At 38.5% G+C, this 20827-nt stretch overlaps 2 protein-coding genes and 1 long non-coding RNA gene across 3 annotated transcripts; 1 reads left to right on the forward strand and 2 right to left on the reverse strand.

Annotated features, from left to right (window-relative positions):
- The first annotated feature begins 9394 nt into the window (after positions 1 to 9394).
- LOC125191050 (protein ALTERED PHOSPHATE STARVATION RESPONSE 1-like) lies at positions 9395 to 13016 on the forward strand. Its single transcript, XM_048088511.1, has 4 exons — positions 9395 to 10616; positions 11388 to 11599; positions 11764 to 11987; positions 12078 to 13016. The coding sequence occupies exons 1-4, from the start codon at positions 9767 to 9769 to the stop codon at positions 12889 to 12891; spliced, it is 2100 nt and encodes a 699-aa protein (XP_047944468.1). The 5' UTR covers positions 9395 to 9766; the 3' UTR covers positions 12892 to 13016.
- Positions 13017 to 13077: 61 nt separating this feature from the next.
- Positions 13078 to 15221, reverse strand: LOC125191106 (protein CHAPERONE-LIKE PROTEIN OF POR1, chloroplastic-like). The gene is made up of 3 exons (XM_048088566.1): positions 14836 to 15221; positions 13570 to 13930; positions 13078 to 13441 (listed from the first exon to the last, which is right to left on the reverse strand). Exons 1-3 carry the CDS (start codon positions 15157 to 15159, stop codon positions 13266 to 13268), a joined length of 861 nt encoding a protein of 286 aa, XP_047944523.1. The 5' UTR covers positions 15160 to 15221; the 3' UTR covers positions 13078 to 13265.
- Positions 15222 to 18663: 3442 nt separating this feature from the next.
- Positions 18664 to 19997, reverse strand: LOC125187733. Its single transcript, XR_007170656.1, has 2 exons — positions 19818 to 19997; positions 18664 to 18915 (listed from the first exon to the last, which is right to left on the reverse strand). It is a non-coding gene; the product is annotated as an uncharacterized LOC125187733 (long non-coding RNA).
- Positions 19998 to 20827: the final 830 nt, after the last annotated feature.

Below are 20827 nucleotides of genomic sequence, written 5' to 3' on the forward strand. Positions count from 1 at the left end.
GAACCATACATTAAATATAAGAAAGAATACATTACACAGTACTATTCGTACATTATATAAATCCAGAATTACAACACAGCAGCACATAAAACAAAATAAACAACAAACCCTAGAAGAACACGAAAACAATAATATGGCGTGATACGGGGCTGCTCCAATATGGCGACGACGAGAAGAAGTCGAAACTAATGCTTAAACCTTGCGAAAAAAAATAAACACTCAACCCTAGAAGAACTCGAAACTAATGCTGAAACCATGCGAAAACCTTATTGCTTATTGATTTAACAAAAAAACCAAACAAAGGGTTTTCAAGTCACGCTGAATCAGTTTAATCACAAAATAAATTCGTCTAAAATTACCTTCTTCCATTGTTCAAGAACACGAAAATGATAATATAGCGAGCACGATACGGGGCTGCTCGAATATGGCGACCACGAGAAATAAAACCGCTGCAATCTGTATAATTTTCTGCAATGGAGAAAGATTGAAGAATACCGGAAGAAGAGAAAAAATATTTTGTAGAATCTTTGGATTGAGATAATCAAGCACTTACCATAACCGTCTGCGTTGTGATTACCCTAAAAGCCCTTATCAGTTTTTTTAATTAATTAAAATAAATCAGCATCTAATTTCGTCCATTAGATTTAGAAAATAGATGGCCAAGATTAAAAAGGAGAATAGAACATTATATGGAAGAAGGATATGAATACATCCCTATATATATATATATATATGCTGTATGTTTTGGACCAGAGGATGTAATGGGGGAGGAGACGGGAGATGATATCGTGGTGGAGAGAAACAGTCGTTGGCGGTGAAGTTGGGTCCATTGAGGAAGAACAAGTGCCTCAACAACAAATGCCTGATGTTGATGACAGTGGTGTTGGGTCTTCCCAGAACCTACTCCCAAAAGAATTCATACAGAATGTAGTGAAAAACATTAATCACATGAATTACGGGAAGATCAATCTTGTCAGGGTCCTTAAAGAAGCTCCCTCACACATCAAATCTAATTTTTTATTTGGATTGGTGTGTGATATGGCTAGATCTGCACTTGGAAGCCAAACGACTCCACTTGAATCTGTGGCCGACAAGTTTCTTCATTTGTCCAAGACGTTCCTTCAAGACAAGCCTGATACTTTTGATCACTGGAAAACAATATCTGAATCAATAGTTATTGCTGGAAAAAAAAGGAAGTTCTTGAAGATTTGACTGAATTTCCAACTTTTAAATTTGGACATTTCTTTGATGAAGTAAGTACATCATTTTGCTTACATATGTTTTTCTGAGTTGACATTAGATTACTCCTACAGTTTATATACTAACATTGTAGAACTAATTTACAAACAGTATGCAGAAGAAAGAAACAGAGAAAATATCCCTACATCGCCAGGTTATGATCCTAAAGGGGTGAGCCAAATCTTATTTTTTGTTATTTAGAATTAATTCAAATTAATTTGATATTAATTATAAATTACTAATTCAATAGGCTGCTAAAGAAAAAGAAGTAGAAGAATAATGAATCAGGCTCTCATATCTCACCACCAGCTGCAGGCCCAATGGATGACGCACAAGTTGAAACGAACAAAGAAAAGCAACAGGAGAAAGGGAAAGAGAAAGAAGAGAATATTGTTAAAATAAAATAACTAAAACTTAGATTAAATAGTAGAGTATATTGTTTTTATAAAATGACTGAATTGTTGTTGACATGACTTGAAAGTGTAGTTGACATTTGGTTATAATTGTTGTTGACATGATTTGTACGTGTTGTTGACATGACTTATAATTGTTGTTGACATGGTTTCTATGTGTAGTTGACATGACTTATAATTGTTGTTGACATGACTTATAATTGTTGTTGATATGGTTCTATGTGTAGTTGACATGACTTATAATTGTTGTTGACATGACTTATAATTGTTGTTAACATGGTTCTATGTGTAGTTGACATAGTATGTAACATAGTTGACATAACTTGTATGTGTCGTTGACACGATATACACCATAGTTGACATAATTATATTAGTTGTTGACATGACTAGTATATATAGTTGACATGATTTTTAATTGTAATTAACCTTAAAAACATGAATTATAATTGAGCATAATTAAATTATATGTTTATTTAATCTTAAATTATATGACTACATCTCCATGCGTAAGTAATCTTAAATCATATAGTTGGATCTGTTTTAAAACTATTATTGTGGATTCTGAATTTTGAATTTAGCAGTTATATCAAATGTTAATCAGTTCAACAAATTGTATTGAAATGTCAACAACTTGGTTGAAATGTCAACAATTTATAACCAAATGTCAACAGCTTGTATAAAGTGTCAACAACTCAGAAAACAAATATTATACTAATTAATAAAGAAAATCATAAGATAGATGTCAATAGAGAGCAAAATCAAATATCAACAACTAATAAGAAAATATCAATAACTTTTAGTAGTATATGTTAACAACTAAAAAACAACTCTAATTGTTGTTGACATGGCTTGTACGTGTAGTTGATATGACTTATAATTGTTGTTGACATGTTTTCTATGTGTAGTTGACATGACTTGTACGTATAGTTGACATAGTGTGTAACATAGTTGACATGGCTTGTACGTGTAGTTGACACGATATGTACCGTAGTTGACATGACTTGTATGTACCGTTGACACGATATGTACCATAGTTGACATAATTATATTAGTTGTTGACATGGCTAGTATATATAGTTGACATGAATTTTAATTGTAATTAGCCTTAAAAACATGAATTGTAATTGTAATTACCCCTCCAGGCAGGACTAAGGCAAGCCTGGACGCCCTCATCAGCGAGTAGCACGGAGGCAAGTCTGACTCCAACTTGTATTGAAATGTCAACAACTTATAACCAAATGTCAACAGCTTGTATAAAGTGTGTACAACTCAGAAAACAAATCTTAAAATTTAAAAACAAAATCATACAATAGATGTCAATAGAGAGCAAAATCAAATATCAACAATGGGTCTTGTTAGGTTGAGATATTTTAGCTTAATTGAGAATTGAGATGCATTTTCAGCCACTCATTCACAATTTCGTGCAATGTCAACTACTCAAACATTATGTCAACCAGGGGGCATAATTGTCATTATCGCGATGTCAACTACGGAGACATTATGTCAACTACGATGTCAACTACGAAGACATTATGTCAACTACGGAGACATTATGTCAACTACGATGTCAACAGCGAACATTATTTATGTCAACTATGATGTCAACAACAAACGTTATTTATGACAACCACGATGTCAACCGCAAACGTTATTTATGTCAACTATTATGCCAACAACAACATTTTACAAATAATTAATGTCAACAACGAATATTTTCATGTCAACGGCCTATATTATTTATGTCAACAATAACGTTTTACATATAATTCATGTCAACAACAACGTTTTACATATAATTCATATAATTCATGTCGTTGAAGTCGGATTTGACTGCAGAACAATACGACAACGATCCAAGGGCCTTTGCTGCGAAGTCCACTATACGCTCCCTCACAGCTGCTTTAGACTTGTTAAATGTCACCTTCCCATAATATAGTTCATTTTTTAATTTTCAATCAATCAATCAATAAATCTCAAGTGCAGTTAGCATGTTATGCAGCATTGCAATCTTCAACTAAGTAATTCGAGCTTTATACTACACAACCGCGCTTGAAAAAAAAGAACCACATACAAGATTTCATGAATTATAAGATCAAGAACTGATGTAGGAGATTCACAATGTACCTGATGGTGGAAAAAGGCTTCCAATACATGGAATGTTGATGAAGAGTTGATCTTATTAGCTATATGCAGAGCCTTAGAAGTTGCAAATGAATTATCATGGTAACTGCAATCCAATCAGATTCATCTCTCAAATTATGCAAATTGCATAAGCAAGCAATCATAAACCGAAAGTATCCAACAACAAAACGCAAACCCCTAGATAAAATACACACAAAAAACATCTTCCCCAATTCGATTTCACAAGCCTTAAAAAAAGACCTAATCGTTTAAAATGTCAACAACTAAAAAATAACACTTATCATTTACATATCAATAGCAAGAATATCAAATATCAACGATTCGTATTAAAATGTCAACAACTAAAAAATAACACTTATAATTCACATATCAATAGCCAGAATATCAAATGTCAACAACTTGCGTATCAAATGTCAATAGATTGTCAACAACTCGTATATAGTGCCAGCAACTCAAAAATCATTTTTGTAATTAAAATATAACAACTATTTTATCTTATTTTTTTTATTTGACACAAGTTCTGGCATTATGATCATACAACACATGTAAATAGCACATATCAAATGTCAACACAAGTTAGTCCTCTTCATCTGTAACATTTCCCCCAAATTATTTAACCTAATTTTCAACTCCATCACCCAAAGTAATGAAATTCCTAATCAAACAAATCCTAACAAACTATTGTACTTCTACAGTTCTATATCTATTTCTGGCAAATCATAATGTGGAATTCATAAAATCGAGAAAGGAAATTACAAACAGAAAATCCGATAATCAGAAAGTAGAAACTCACATTCCTCTTCTTTAATTTGGAATTTCCTCCGGTGGAAGCGGTGGTCTGGCCTTTGAGCAAATCAAGGCTTCCTCACCTTCTCCACCTCAATCGCCGACAACTCCACCTTAATTGGAAAACGCTCCAATTGGCTCGGATCCGTACAACCGCGACGCCATTCGGTCCGCGAATCGAGCCGTCGTCGACTAGCTGAAGGCGCTCTCCGATCTCAAGCAGCGTTATGTGAATCAACAGATCGATTCATCGCCGCCACACGAGGCGCTCATGCTGGCGGAGATTCAAGAGCGTTAGTCGCTGATGAAGACGTACGAGATCACCATGAAGCAAATGCAGGCCGAGATCGACGCCAAGGAGGCACTAATCGCGTGTCTACAAAACCACCTGCGAAAATCCGTTAGGAGGAAGATGAATGCAAGCGGATCCACCCCGATTCTCGTCGGAATCGCAATCTCCGACGTCAGCCATAAGGATTTCAATCGCCGACAGCTCCGCTGCAACGACAAAGGTTTTCCGATTAACTGCGGCGAATTCAGCATGGAGGAGGCGGTGAGAAGGAAGGGGATTAAGAGAGAGAATGTAGAGAGGTGAGAAATCACGGGAGACTGTTTCAATTGAGGTTGTTTTCATTTGTTTTCATTGAATTTACTATTATACCCTTTCATAATAAATTAATCTAAAAATATTTTTTGTGTGGCAAAATCTGGACCACTCATTTAATAAAAATGAGTGGCTGATATTGCATCTCATTTCTCAATTAGCCTAAAAAATCTCAATTGATCATGTACCTATATATAAATATTATAATAATACAATTATAACTACGATAAATTTAATTATAGTTATTTATTATACTGAAATTAAATATAATGTATAATTTTAAATTATTTTTAAAATATTGTATTTAATAATAATAATAATAATAATAATAATAATAATATATTACATTAAATATGTGAGAATCCTAAAACTGGGAAAGAGAATACCTAAGAAAACTAAGATTCTGAATCCTGGAAAGTTGTACTAACTTTCCTTATTCTGGGATTCTGATTACTTTCTCAGTCTGATTAAAAACCGAAACAAACACAGGAATTTAAAATGTAAGGAATCCGGTTACTTTTCCAGACAGAATCCTGACAACCAAACATGGCCTAAGAGTACTAGTAATTTTTTGTGGACAGAGTAAAATGATAATAAATGTTGGTTGGAGAAGGAGTGTGTATAATTTTTTTGGTAGAAAAAGCGTGCATAGCCCAAAAAAAACTAACGAACATAAGAGCATCCACATCCGTGCTCTTTGGCAAGAGCACAAACGTGGGCCCGGATCCACTTTTGCTCTCTGCTCTTAGGCAAGAGCACAATACCCACATACATGCTCTTCCGCAAGAGCATGCTCAAGGGTCTCACCATTCTATTATTCAATTTAAATACTTCAATTACTAAAAACATTTCCACAATATTAAAATACATTAAAATATAAAAATTACATAATTAAATCCTAAAAATTTAAAATTACATAATTAAATTCATAAAATTAAAAATACTCACTACTCGTTGCCGAATTTCGCCCAAATGTGTTTGATTAGGTCTTCCTGTAGCTCATTGTGGATTCTGCTATCGCGCATTGTGTGTCTTGTTTCGATCCTCTCGCCCACCATCGTATGCACACCTCGGCGTGGGGAGACCTCGCTGTTGAGCTTCCGGCCAGAGGCGTAGCTACATGATGGGGATAAGGGGCATTTGCCCCTCCTCAACGTACTTTTTTTTTATCATTTTGTTTTATAATTTTTCCAATTTTTTCAATTTCCTCTATAAATGCCCCACCACAAATTCTTAAAATTTCTTTATATAAATATTTTTGCCCCTCCTGAATTGAATTCTTGGCTCCGCCCCTGCTTCCGGCTTCATCCTCGTCGTTAAAGTTAGCCGCCCTCAGACCTTCGTCAGCTATAATCATATTGTGCAAGATAATACACGTGTACATGATGTCGGCAATATTTTTAACGTACCACAGCCTAGACGGGGTCTTTACAATGTTGAATCGGGCTTGAAGGACCTCAAAAGCTCTTTCGACGTCTTTCCAAGCAGACTCTTGACGCTGCGCGAAAAGAATCTGTCTCGGGTCTTGCGCCAGTGCTACACTATTCAAAACATCATTGAAGAGTGGTGAAGAATAGAGCGTGCTCAAGTCGTTGTTGGATCCGACAACACCGAAATATGCATGCCAAATCCATAGGCGGTAGTCGGCAACCGCTTCAAGGATAAGTGTTGGGCCGCCGCCCTTGTGGCCGCTTAAGTATAGCCACCTCAAAGCAGTCGGGCAATTCTTCCACTTCCAATGCATGCAGTCAATGCTGCCTAGCATACCGGAAAAACCGTGGATTGTTTCGTGAAGATGAAGCAACCGTTGACAATCTTCGGTGGTGGGTGCCCGAAGGAATTTATCGCCGAAAGCAGAACGAGCGCCGTTGCAAAAATTTTTGAGGCACAGGATTCCAGTTGACTCACCCACATGCAAGTACTCGTCAAAGAGGTCAGCCGTTTGCCCAGTAGCAAGATGTCGGATGGCACAGGTACACTTTTGCAACGCCGATAGACTTTGCCAACCGGTTGGGTCTCTACATAATTGAAAGTATTCAACACGGGCAGACAATGTGTTGGCAATACGCATAAACAACCGTTTTGACATGCGAAAACGGCGCCGAAAGTAATCTTCTAGAAACCGCGGCTGGTCGGAAAAATAGTCGGCAACGAGCCTTTCGTTGGCTCCCTCCCGGTCACAATGGATGTAGCGACGAGTTGATCTAGTTGGTCAAAGGAGGAGGGGCGGGGGTATTGGCGGCGACATAGGCTTCATAGGCGGCACGATATTGTTCATAGTATTCTTGTTCTTCGCGCTTCGCTTCCGCAATGAGTTCGTTGAAATCCATTTTTCAATTTAGAGAAGGTTTGAGTGAGTGAGGAAGATGTAGATGAGTTTTATGAAATGGATGATGAATGTGTTGTATGGAAAAATGGATGATGAATGTCTGTATTTATAGATGTTTATGAGATAAAAATTTAAAAAAAATAAATTAAAAAAATTCAAAAAACGGATATATTTTTTGGGAATACAAAAATATATTTTTATTAATTTTAAGTATTATTTTCAAATATTTTTAAAAAAATAGGAAAATCCAACGGATATACCGTTGGCGAATAGAATTGCTCCACGTCAAGTGTGCTCGCTGGCACGGACGTGCTCGATGCATCGAGCAGCATCGTGCCAGCGGCGAGAGTGCAGCGGCACGGACGTCGTCCGTGCCAGCGAGCACCGCTGCGGATGCTCTAAGATACATCTAACTTACTACCTCCGTCCCTGAAAATTTGATACAGTTTACTATTTTAGTCCGTCCCTTAAAATTTGATACACTTCACTTTTACCATTTTTGGTAGTGGACCCCATATTCCACTAACTCATTCCTACTCACATTTTATTATAAAACTAATACTTTAAAAGTAGGACCCACATCCCACCAACTTTTTCAACTCACTTTCCATTACATTTCTTAAAACCCGTGTCGGGTCAAAGTGTAGCAAATTTTGGGTGACGGAGGTAGTATCATATAAGGCAATACTAAGCTCTGTTGGTGGATTCATTGTCGACCATATTAGCATAATGTGATAAATAATCAGTAGCAAAGTTCTCTTGCCTGTACACATGTCGCAGCATGACCAAGTTAAAATCTTGAAGCATTTTGTGGATTCCCAAAACCATGGCTTGACAATTAGTAGAGATATAAAAGTGTCCTAAAATCATAGAAACAACCACGTAACTATCGCTCTCTACTTCCAAGACTTGCTCCTCCAATATTCTAGACATCTCTATCCATGTAAAGTACATGACCAAAGCCTTTGTCCTAGCCGCAAGGAGCTTAGACATCAATGTATGAGGTGCCGAGTTCGAGCCCTCTTGACAAAAAAAATCCCTGAGCCTAAATTCATCTCTCCGATTATTTGCATCATCTCGAATCAATCCTCAGCTCTAGGAAAGCATCCGTGTTCAGCTTTAAAGCTCATAGTGAAGGTGGCTTCTAACCAACTAAAGTTGCACTTCATGTCACCACCAGGAACCGGTAACTTGACATCGTTAATATTGATAGTCATAATAGTAGTAGTAGTATGTGATATAACAATCCGAACACATCTTATTTTTAATTAGTTAATTATTAAAAATCTAAATTATCTAATTAAATTGTGCTATTTGGTACAAAATGGACAAATTCACACAAGACTATATAATTAATTAATCTACATAAAATCTAACTATTAAGTGTACCAATGCACAACAATTTAACCATGACTTGCTACAAAGAAGGGAGGCCAACATGCTCAAGTCATTGAAATTCATGACACATTCATTTTTTCAATTTGGGTTTTAGTTTTTGATATACCAAGAATTTGGCTTTATTTTAACGTCATTCAGTGCATTATTGGAGAAACATAAAGTTTGCCATGCCTCTCTCTTCCCTCTGCCAAATACACACATGCATGCCGGGACATAATCTCTCAGTGAATTCTCTAGGTTGTCTTGACTAGCCTTCTTTTTCAGTATTTGTTTGGCACAAATTTGACTCTACTTTTCTGTCACTAGTCAGCACCATATATGGCTCCTTGTGATAAATCTCTGATGCATTTGCAGCTCTCCCTCCCCTCCACCACCATTGTTTGTTTGTATTCCACACTCCCATTTTTCACCAATAATGGAATTAAAACGAATCGTACACAAACTTACACCAATAGTACAATACCAAAGCAAAGCATCTTTTCCTCTTCTTCAATGTTTTCCACCTCTTTGCTTCATCCTCTTTCACCAAGGCTCCACCTTTAGAGAGAGGTGAAGCCTTCTTCTACCTTGTACCAGATGTGCCAACTTTTACCACCTTCTCGAAATCATGAAAGTGGAAAGGAGATGGGCTACATGTGTCACATTCTTGAAAGTCATCTTTGTTTTTCGGACAAAATCCCTCTTTTTAAATGTCCAAATACAAAGAGGGATGTTGTTCAAATGTCTTAAACCCCAGCAAAAGTTCATAAAAATCCAATCTTGCCACACACCCTCCACTTCTCTTTTCAAAATTTTCAGTTCAAGAAACCATTTTTAGTAAGCCCATTGTTTAGGAAAGAGAGAGGGGGGCAAAAAATGGGGTGTGTAGCATCAAGACTAGAAGAGGAAGAGGAGGTAGTCTCAATTTGTAGAGAGAGAAAGAAGCAGCTCAAGCTGGCTATAGAGAGAAGATATGCTCTAGCAGATGCTCACTACAGATACTGCAAATCACTCTCTGGTGTCTCAGCAGCCATAAATCTGTTTGTCGCACACCATTCTTCACCAAACGCATCATATCGCATCACATTCCAGCCTCACTCTCCCACAAAAGAGAAGGTAGTTTCAATTTCAAACCCTCCATTTCTCCAGCAAGCATCCTCTGAGCCCACAAAGCAAACCATTGCATGTGACTCTCACAGTTTCTCAACCAGCTCTGTTTCCTCCGAGGAGGAGAGAGAGAAACAAGGAGAGGGTGGAAGCTGTGGCTACTTCTACATGGACATGCCTCAGCCTCAGCCTCAGCCAACAATGGCTTCACCTGATCAGAGAGATTTTGGGTGGGATTTCTTCAACCCTTTCAACAATGTGGCAAGGCCTGAAATTGTGACTGTCTACAACAGGATGTCTGAGGAGGAGGTGAGGGCTGTGAGGGAGCAAGAGGGCATCCCAGAACTTGAGGATGAAGAAGGAGAGAGAATGGAAGGGGAGGCAACCAATTTGGAGGATAAGGGGGGTGAAATTGAGGCTGTGAAGGGTGTGGAAAGAGATAGAGAGAAAGAGTTAAGTGTTGTGGATAATCACAAACCGGTTGAAGGGAGAGAGCTGTTGGAAGCTTTGAAGGATATAGAAGATCTTTTCATTGTAGCTTATGATTCTGGTAAGGATGTTTCTAGAATGCTGGAGTACAACAGGGTGCATTTGCAGTCTAATCTTGACGAGATAAAAGGTGATTTTTTAAACTAATTTTCCCTCCCATTTTGCTTTTTTATTTCAAGTAGTATTAGGTTATTTGGTTTCTTCTTGCTTTTTTCTTGTATAGTTCCATCTCGTCATCTCCTTTAGAGAAGAAAGTGCTACATTAAGATACCAACTCAATATACCACATCACCTTCTCTCTCACACAAACACACACACACAAAATTAGGCCTCTGGTTTGCTTCCATCACTTATGGAGAGAGAGATGTGAGATGTTTGTGATTTCAGTGCATCTCTCCCTCTTCGATTATCAATATCTACCAGAACTCATGTTGTATCTGCACTTGAATGATCAAGAAAAGGTTGTTCTTAATCTAATCAAAAGTTTTTCTTTTAGTCTTCTTTAATCTATCACACACTGTAATCTTCTAATCATTTTTCGCCTCTGTTAAGGAAATGCTCTCTTGTACTGCAGAATCTACATTATAAGCAAAAGTTCCACATAACTATCTCTACATTGCTTGTGCATTTTGGTGTTTTATGATGGTCCTGTTAGATTTCCCATGTTTGTTCCTACTCCTCGACGAAATTCATACCTTCGATCCCTCAAAACCCTCTTCAACCCCCCCCCCCACCCTCTTTTTCATGGTGACAATTAGAGTTTGAACAATGGCTTCATGATTTTCATGTCTTTCTCTTGCAGCTTCTCTGATGGTTCATCACTTTTTAGTGATTCTTCTCTAGTTTGTCATTTCTTTTGTCACTCCGAGGCTATCACACTCACACTGACATGTGTATGCAGAAAACTCGACTAAGCTGATCCAAGCCATCACCTGGAGGTCTGCTTCTTCAAGCTCATCATCTTACAAGAGCTTGGTCGCATCTAGTTCCTCAACGTGGACAGAGTTCAGAAAAGACCTTGATGATGACTACGGAGGCATGACTTCCGGAAGCCACTCACTCACCTTAGCAAGGCTCTATGCGTGGGAAAAGAAACTATACGACGAAGTAAAGGTAAAACAATATCCTTCCCAAACTTCATTATCTGCTAGCACATTTTAGTACACATTCTAACTATTCAAGAATTTGTGAAATGCTACAAAAAAGTTATGCTATAGTCATTTTAAGATGTGATCCAATAGATTCGTTTCTTTAAATCTTTCTCGTTATCATCCCAGAGTGGAGACAGCATACGCAAAATCTACGAGAGGAAGTGCAACCAGCTTCAAAATCAAGACGTTAGAGGAGACGAAAGGCTCACAGTCGACAAGAGCAGATCAGCAGTTAAAGATCTCTACAGCAGGATCCTCGTGACCATACGTAGTGCTGAAAGGATCTCTAAACAAATTGAGAAGCTGATAGAGGAAGAGCTCGAGCCACAGATACGGGAGTTACTTCAAGGGTAGGAAGAATCGATCGCATTATATAACATAAAACGCATCGTGTTTTGAAACTCTTCTCATATCACACTTCCCCTCCTCTGTTAATACAGTATGACAGGAACATGGAAAATCATGTTGGAGTCTCATGAAATCCAGAGCAAGATCATATTCGAAGTAACAACCTTCTCGTGCCCCTCGTATAGGAAATTCTGCAGCGAGAATCACCGGCTCGCGACTCTGCAGCTCGAGACCGAGCTCCGGAACTGGCGCTCGTGCTTCATGGAGTATTTATCAGCCCAAAAGAGGTACGCCGAGGCCCTCTTCGGATGGCTATCCAAGTTTGTCGCTCCGGAAGTCGAGTTTTACTCTAGGGGTCGAGCTTCTGCACTGCCGTGCCGACTGAACGGTCCCCCGCTGCTCGTGCTCTGCCACGACTGGCTAGAGTCAATGAACAATCTGCCCGAGAAGGCGGTCTCGGACGCGATCCGGAGCTGCTCAAGGGACGTCAGAGCTCTGTGGCTTCAGCAAGGGGAGGAGCTACTGCAGAAGAGGAAAGCGGATAGTCTATCCAAAGGGTTGGATAGGAAGACCTCCGCCTTCCAGAAGGCCGAGAACCGGATGCTCGAGCTTCGGCTGAGCGACAAGGGTGCGGCGGAGGTGGGCCCACTTGCCGAGGGGAAAGGAACGCTGGACGGCCTTCGGAGACAGGTGGATTCCGAGAAGGAAAAGCATCGGAGCCTGATGAAAGAGACTGAGAGGATGACGCTGAATGGCTTACAAACATGTTTTAGTAGGGTTTTTGAGACTATGACAGAATTCTCAAGGGCTGCATTGGAAATGTATAATGAGTTGGTGGAGGTAGAGAAGAAAGGTAAGAAAGTTTGTATAGAAGGTAGTGCAGAAGTAGAGAATGGCAGCAGATGACATGAAAAAGAAAAACATCATTTGCTTGTTTAGATGGTTATTGTTGTTTGTAGGCTTTGAGGTTTCATATTCTTGCATATTTATGAATTCTGTCGAAGCAACTCGCTGAGACTTTTGTTTCTTCATGATTTTTTTGTCTTGTAACAGTATAACTTAGGGATCAAACAAGAACAGAAGCCACATAAAGACCGACAAAATCACATATATTCCCTAGAGAATAAGCAAATGCTGAGTGTGGGGATAGGCAGTTTTCAACAGAATTGTATTTAATGGCATAGGTTCTAAAGCATTACATTTTGTACAACATGTGTTAAATGGCAACTAGGTGTTGTCATCCTAGAGGCTTGAAACTACTTCCCAGCCTCAAATTCAATCTATCTCAAATATAAGGAGAATAAAAATTGAGAAAAGAGTACAAATTCGCTTAGAACGATAGCCGGAGACTGTATTCCCATAAACGGGACGATGTCCACCTGCAACCAGCTCTCCACCGCCGAGCCCACCACTGCACCAGCCACGAGCCCACCAATTGTTATCACAGTAGCCTTTCCTGCAGAAGTAAGACCCGGTGTAGTCAGCAAATAGGTCAGGAATTGACATATAGTTCATTCATATATGCCAAACTGAAACCCCAAAGCCCAGCCGTTATAAAGGAGAACATGCCAGTATTTGTTATACCAAGTTTGACATTCTTCTTGGTCATGAAGTACAACGATGCACCAAAGCTGGTGGCTAGAATGAGGCCGGGAACATCAGCTCCAGCATATGGTGCTGTGGAAGGGGATGAAGCTCCATTTACATACGTCAAAACCATTAGAGCTCCATAGACCCCAGCTTGCACACCTAAGTCGCTAGTAGATGGTGCATCTACAGAGATGGGAGAGCCTTTAACCGAATTCTGCAGCCATTTTGGCATTGAATCCATTTTGGGAGCACTTACTGGCTTAACATCAGCATAACGGATGTTACTACTCACAACTTTCCCAGCTCTCCGTTGTGATAAGCTCTGCATTAGCAGCATGTCATATGCAGCCTCCACCTGTGCAGATTTAGCCATTTTAATGGAAGTAAGCATTGGTAAGGCAGGAAAAAAAATAGCTGAGCTATTGATGCCTTGAAAATATTCCATAGCACACGGATCGATATCAGAGTTCCAGCGGATTAGGTGGTAAAATCACAAATATTTCTGTATCATCCTTGACATAATGGCTCGTGTCTTGACCTAGACAACACTTAATGCAATAGTAGAGGACTGACTAAACAACACTTCAACACTTATAAGTGCTTCAAGCTTTTTGTTCCATAAACTTCTTCAAGTATCTGCGCCCTCGTTCCTAAAGGTGAATTTCACTACAAGAATGAACCGGAGCATAGCCTAATCAGGTGTTTCCATTTCACAACACAGGCATATATCCAGAAAGAAGGTATTTCCTAGTGCCTTACTCTAATCTTGACTCCAGTATTCATAGTTACTTCTACTTCCAATAGAAATTTTGCTAATTCTACAACCGACAATCAAATTGCATAAAAAATTTCGTAGAGTATCAATAACAGTAGCAGCTAAAATTATATTTTTCCAGCTCAGGTAAACTATCAAATGATAAATAAAAACCAGAATAACCAATGAATTCCCAATTCACACGAAACCTAACCAATAAAAGCAAGAATTCAATCCAACGCATCTAGTCAAACAGCACAACAGATAGCAGCAAAGACTGAATCAAGAACAGTGGCAAGACAGTAACAGAATTTAAACACTAGAAAACAATTCAAATTTGCACTAACGGATCAACAAAACCAACAATATTTCGCAGTGCCTATTCCGCAGCAACAATAACAGAATGTAAACAAAAGCAATCCCAAACCTCAATCGGCCAAAACGAACTTCAAATTCAGCACAAATTAGAGCTAATTCTATACACAACTAAAAAGAGGCGAAAAAACCTGAGAAATTGCTTCCTGATCATCTTTACAAGACGCGACGGTGGAATTCTTGGCGCGGAGAATATCATCGAACGACGCACCTTCGGAGACTCCGAGCAATTTGAGAGCATTCTCCACAGACATCTCCGACGGCGCGGAGTCGTCGGCTCGCGAGGCCCGCAGAGGAGCAGCTGCTAACATGCGCCGGGCAAACAGAGCGGCCCGGGGGCGGCGGCGGCCCGGGTTGAGCGCATTCACGACCGGTTCCCGATGGAAGGACGTCGATCCGGGCCGGTCTGAGGCGGAGATGGAGTGGCTGGGCCGTACGGATAGAGCTGTGGCCATGTGGAAGTGTGTGAGAAGAAGAGAGAGAAAGAGGTGACTAGCGGTTGAGCGTATTTTAGATTTTCTTTGTGGAGGGGTAGCGTGAATCGGAAAGAGATGACGTGGCAATTATTTTGGAAGTTTATTTGTTGCTGTTTTCGGATTCTTTTGGAATTTGGATTCGAGGTAATTTATTTTCGGAACATTCTAAATTCAGAAAAACAATTACTACTAATCTGTGTATGAAGTTTGTATAGCGCCTCGTTGTATTTTAGAGCATCCCCATCCGTGCTCTTATTAGAGCACGGAAGTGGGTTCAGACCCACTTTTACTTCTTATCCTTAGCTAAGAGCACAACACCCACATCCGTACTCTTAGCTAAGGACAAGCTCAAGGGTCCCACCATTCTATTATTCAATTTAAATACTCCAATTATTAAAAACATTTCTACATTATAAAAATACATTAAAATATAAAAATTACATAATTAAAATCCTAAAAAATAAAAATACATAATTAAAATCCTAGAAAATAAAAATTACACACGTGGAAGACTAGTCCTCTAACCCCAATTGCCTCTTGAGACCCCGAATCATTTGCTCATGTGTTGCAAGTTGATCCAGAATCATCTTAGACTTATCGTTCAAATAGAGTTGACCCAAGAGGGTCCACAACATGTTGTTCGGGGGTGGAGGAGGCACAAAGGGAGTGGGGGCGGGGGCGGATGGAGTCGAGGCGCGGCGGCGGGTGGTCGTCGTCTTCTTCTTTCCTTGCGGCCGGCGGGAAGCTGCTCGGGCCAGCGTCGGGGCTATCCAAGTTAGCTCCGGCAGGCTGAGTAGCCACATCATCGGAGGCGCCGTCGGATAGGGCTACCGACCTCGACCGTTTGCTAGAGGAGGCTGGAGGAGGATGCTACTATGCCGTCCCTCCTACCAACAATCGAGGTACTTGAACGGTTTGAACTCCGTGCGTTGGTAGGTCGCCAAGGCGGCGGTGATGATGTCGAGCTCGCTCGTGCCGCTCCCCGCCGACCGCTCTTCCACGGAGGTAAATCCCCTGGAACTTCCCGATTGCCTCGTTGCATCTGTAGACGCAATTGCGAACCATACTATCATTGCGATAGATGGTTCCCTCCCCCGGGTTTCATTGTAAAGACGAGTGATGCGCCACCAATACGTTTCCCCGGTCGGTTCGTGTCAACTTCCGGATCTTCGGAGACTGCCAAGTAGGCTTTGAACATCGTCATCATCTCACCCGGAGTGTACGGGGTGCGGGTGCCACGAACAGGAGAAGTAGGAACAAAAGTAGGAGTAGGAGTAGAGCTGCTGTTCCCTCCCGATCCGGGTTCGGGTGCCCACCCAAACCCGGAGGCGTTTAGGTCGTGCACCGGGTAAGGACGGTAGCCACCCGGAGCTTGCGAACCTTGGGTTTGAGGAGGGGCCGTAAATTGCGTTTCCGGACTAAATCCGGCCTCGGAGTCGAACCAATCGTGGTTCCAACCGCGATTGCCGGAGGGGTGATCGCCGGAGCCGGACATTGTGTAGTGTGGTGGGAATTTAGATGAGAGAGTATGAGGAAAAGAGATGAGAGAATGTAGATGATGATAGAATAGATGAGAATGTGATTTTTTTTTGTGTTGAAGTGGGGGTATTTATAGATGAAAATGTGAATTTTGGGGGAAAAAATTGAAAAATAAATTAAAAGTGGGAAGAAAACGGATATATTTTTTTTGGGAAGTGGAAAAATATTTTTTTTTATTTAAAATCATTTTTTTTAATTAATTTTGCATTTTTAAAAAAAATTTAAAAAAGCCAACGGCTATGCCATTGGCGAATTAGGCGTCGCCACGTATGCTGCTCAGCGGCACGGACGTGCTCTTAGCTAAGAGCAGCGCCGTGCCGCTGCACGGACGGACAAGCTCTATCAGCGGACGGACGGCACCGTGCTCATCGGCACGGACGGACGAGCAACGTCCTCTTGACTGCTACGGATGCTTTTAACTTTATCAAATATATAAATAGATTTTAGCTTCAGAAGATCGGTTATTTAATGAATATTGAATGTCAGTGCAAGTATAGTTAAGATTTATAAGTGACCTAAGATATACTATGAAGCTCCATAGATGGTGTTTATAAGTAGTACTCCTCTATAGAGCATAATATTACTTGATTTACTAATCAAATTCTATTTGAACCAAAAGTATAAATACGAAGCTCCTTTCAGATTAATTGTAATATTCTAACAAAAAGATTTACTTAATAAAAATTGTGAACTAAAATTATAGACACGAAGATATGCTTGAACTGGCTGAGATATTTAAGCAAGTTAGAGTGTTCATAATAGGCCGTTGCGGAGGGGCGGTGGCCTATTGCACCCCGTTAGACCTCTAAGTTTTTGTGGCTGTGGCGTGACTGTTATGCCTTACTATGGCCACTCTTAGTGTGGAATAGTATTACTTGTTTGATTTTCTAAGTCTAACTAAAACCTCATAAAATAGAGAAATAAAAAAATTTAAAAAGAAAAGAAAAGAGCTTCTCATGTTATAGACTCTAGTACTATGGAGTAATTAGACTAAAAATTTTGTGGTCTACCTCTCATGATTGCAAAGTGGCGGACATGCAATTGGGACGTATTTTGGGCCAATATCCGCATCGAAAAACTTAGGGTGCGTTTGGAACACGAAATTGTGATTGAATTGGAATTCTATGGAATTGAATAGGGTGGAATTGAATTCTAATTCAATTCCAAATCCATTGTTTGGTATTATTTTAGAATTGATATAGAATTGTATTATAATTCCAAATTCATTGTTTGGTAACTTCAAAAATTGACATAGATTTGGAACGAGTATGATTATTTTTTTAAATAACATGCACGTAATTACTACCATCACATTCACTTAAAGCAATGTATTATATTATACATATAAGTTAAATAAATGGATCAAAACTTTTTTTCTTATGTTTCAAAAATAAAATAAAAATAAAATTAGTACATAATATAGTATAATAAAAGAAGTAATAATGATTGATTTTTGTAATATAAGATATTCATATATAAATATAATTATCTAAAAATCATGATCATATTAATGTAGTTGCTTCTATAATTGATATAGATTTTAAAATAGTATTTGCATCCTGTTCAAGTGGTAAAATAACAATGATAAAAAAAGATACTATTCTTCATAAATAAGTCTCTCGTAGCATTATCTTCTTCGACACTCATATCAAGTGATTCTCCAATGGTAGCCGAATCAACCTCAATGTCAATCTCATTAATATTTTTCTTGAAATGTTTTCGACCCTTGACCATTAGCACGATCTTGAGAGAAAAGAGTACAAATATCATCTCAATTCTCTAGAGTATTAATTCTTTTCCTATAACGTGCAATTTTTGGATTTGCCTACAAAACAATAACAATCACAGTTAACTTCACTACACCCATATCTCCTATTCACCTAAGATCAATCAAAATTTACCAACTTAATCTAGGTAATGCAGATGGAAGTGACCATTAGAACCTGATCAACACTAAATTCTGTATATATCTATGCAGAAATACAAAACACGACATGTTTTCAACTATGTAGACAAGCAAATTTCCTCCAACTATAATTACTAAAAAAAAGGTTATCAACTTTTAGTTTCTGAAACAAACAATTTTGGCTTCAATCTATGGCGGCAAGAAACCAATGATCCATAATCAATGATCCATTTAAGCTCCAAGACAAATTCCTAACATGATCCATTGAAGCTCCAGGACACTTTATTTCCCTGTTCAAACTTCAAACATCAGTGTTAACCTAATAGGAAAATGGAAGAGCAGCAACTATCAACATCAATAATCATGTAGAAATGAATATTCTTCATGAACTGAAATAATTGCATCAGCCATAATTGCAATTCTCTAATTTTGATGCATAAATCATCTCAACCCTGTAACCCTCCACCAAAAAAGACCATAGCCTATAAATCAAATCAACACCTCTATATACAATTGAGCAAACCTTCTTCCTGAGACCACCGAATAGAGTCATAATAGCAGGATGATCTCAAGTTTTGTTAAATAACTCAACATAAAGAGTGAAAGCTCATAAATGCCTTACATTTGTGTGTCTAGCAAAATATGAAAGTAAGGAGGTTCTTCCAAGTTCTTCTTGAAATTGGAACAAGAATTTCAGAGCTCATAACACAACTTCGCAACTGTAACTATGACCTACTCAATAACTAAATTACTAGCTTTTGAGCAACTTCAATCAATCCAACATCTTTGAGATGTTAAGCACATGCATTCATATCCCAAATCATATTCAATTCAAAACATATCACTCGGGTCCTAAATCCTAACTCACGCAATTTCATAGGTTCTTAAACAGACATTGCCAAGAAATCAGAAAAATAATTGCAAGCAAAAGTATAAAGTAACCAGTCAACAGTTCACTCGAAAAACCCTAGATAGAAGCCCAAAAGCCAAAAAACGTCGGCTAAGATAAATCCCAATTCAATACAATCAACCCTAGCTAACAATCGAGATCTGAAAAAATAAATTGGCAGATTTAAAAAAAATAAAGAAAATTTAACTATACAAATTCGCAAATTCAAAAACAGAAACACGAAATACACACCATAACATAAGAAGATGGTGATAAATCTGAATTTTTGTGGAGAATAATTACCTGATGAACCGTTTGAACGGAGACGGAGGAGGCGAATCTGCAGAGAAAAGGGCAGTCGCGAAGAGAGGAGATGGATGCAGAGTGAATTGGGAGAAAATCATTCTGACCCGTTTAACTAATTTGACCCGAATAGATCCGCGTGTTTTTAAGTTTTGACCCGTGGAATTGAAATGTTGCGATTTGAATTCTTTTGTTCAACCGTGGAATTAAAATCGTAGAATTGGAAAACTTAGAATTATAATTCAATTCCAATTCTAAACAATTTTAGGGTACCAAACAATGGAATTGGAATTGAAGACTCCAATTCCAATTCCATAGCTCCAATTCTATGTTTCCAAACACAGCCTTAAGAGGAATCAAATAGTCACATAAAATAGTTAGATTAGATATATCCTTCACCGATTTACTGCACAGTTTCTGGTGGAGAAGCAACGCTAAAAATACCTTTTATTGAACACCAAAGAAAGAAGAAAGTAATTGTGGTCGTAGGGCTAAAGATGAACCTATTATTTGGTTAAAGATGAGTTATTAACAACGTTAAAACCATTAATATGTAAGTTATCATGATTAATGATTAGAAGATTTAGCGATATTTTTTGGCTCATCTAAGAAATATTTGGTTAAAGATGAGTTATTTACAACATTAAAACCATTTACCAATATTACTATTTGTAAGTCTTGTACTAGTATCATATTAACACCTAATAAGATTTGAACCATAAATCTATTTCTGTGATTTTATGAATTTTTTTTTTGCACGCGTTTCTAAAACTTGTTCATACTGTGTCTAAATCTATATTGTGACTTTAATGATATAGCCACTCTTCATATGGAGTATAAATATTGACATATTACTCATATATTTCAGTAGCCAGCTTTTGAACTTAATGGTCTTTTTCTAGGAAGCTAAATATTGTCTTTGAAGAAAATGACAGAACTTATGAAGATAATGGTAGGTATTAGGGAAGACTCTACTTTTAACTTTTATATTTCTAATCAACTTGCATGAA

Source organism: Salvia hispanica, chromosome 5, assembly GCF_023119035.1.
Source record: "Salvia hispanica cultivar TCC Black 2014 chromosome 5, UniMelb_Shisp_WGS_1.0, whole genome shotgun sequence".
Lineage (NCBI taxonomy): Eukaryota > Viridiplantae > Streptophyta > Magnoliopsida > Lamiales > Lamiaceae > Salvia > Salvia hispanica.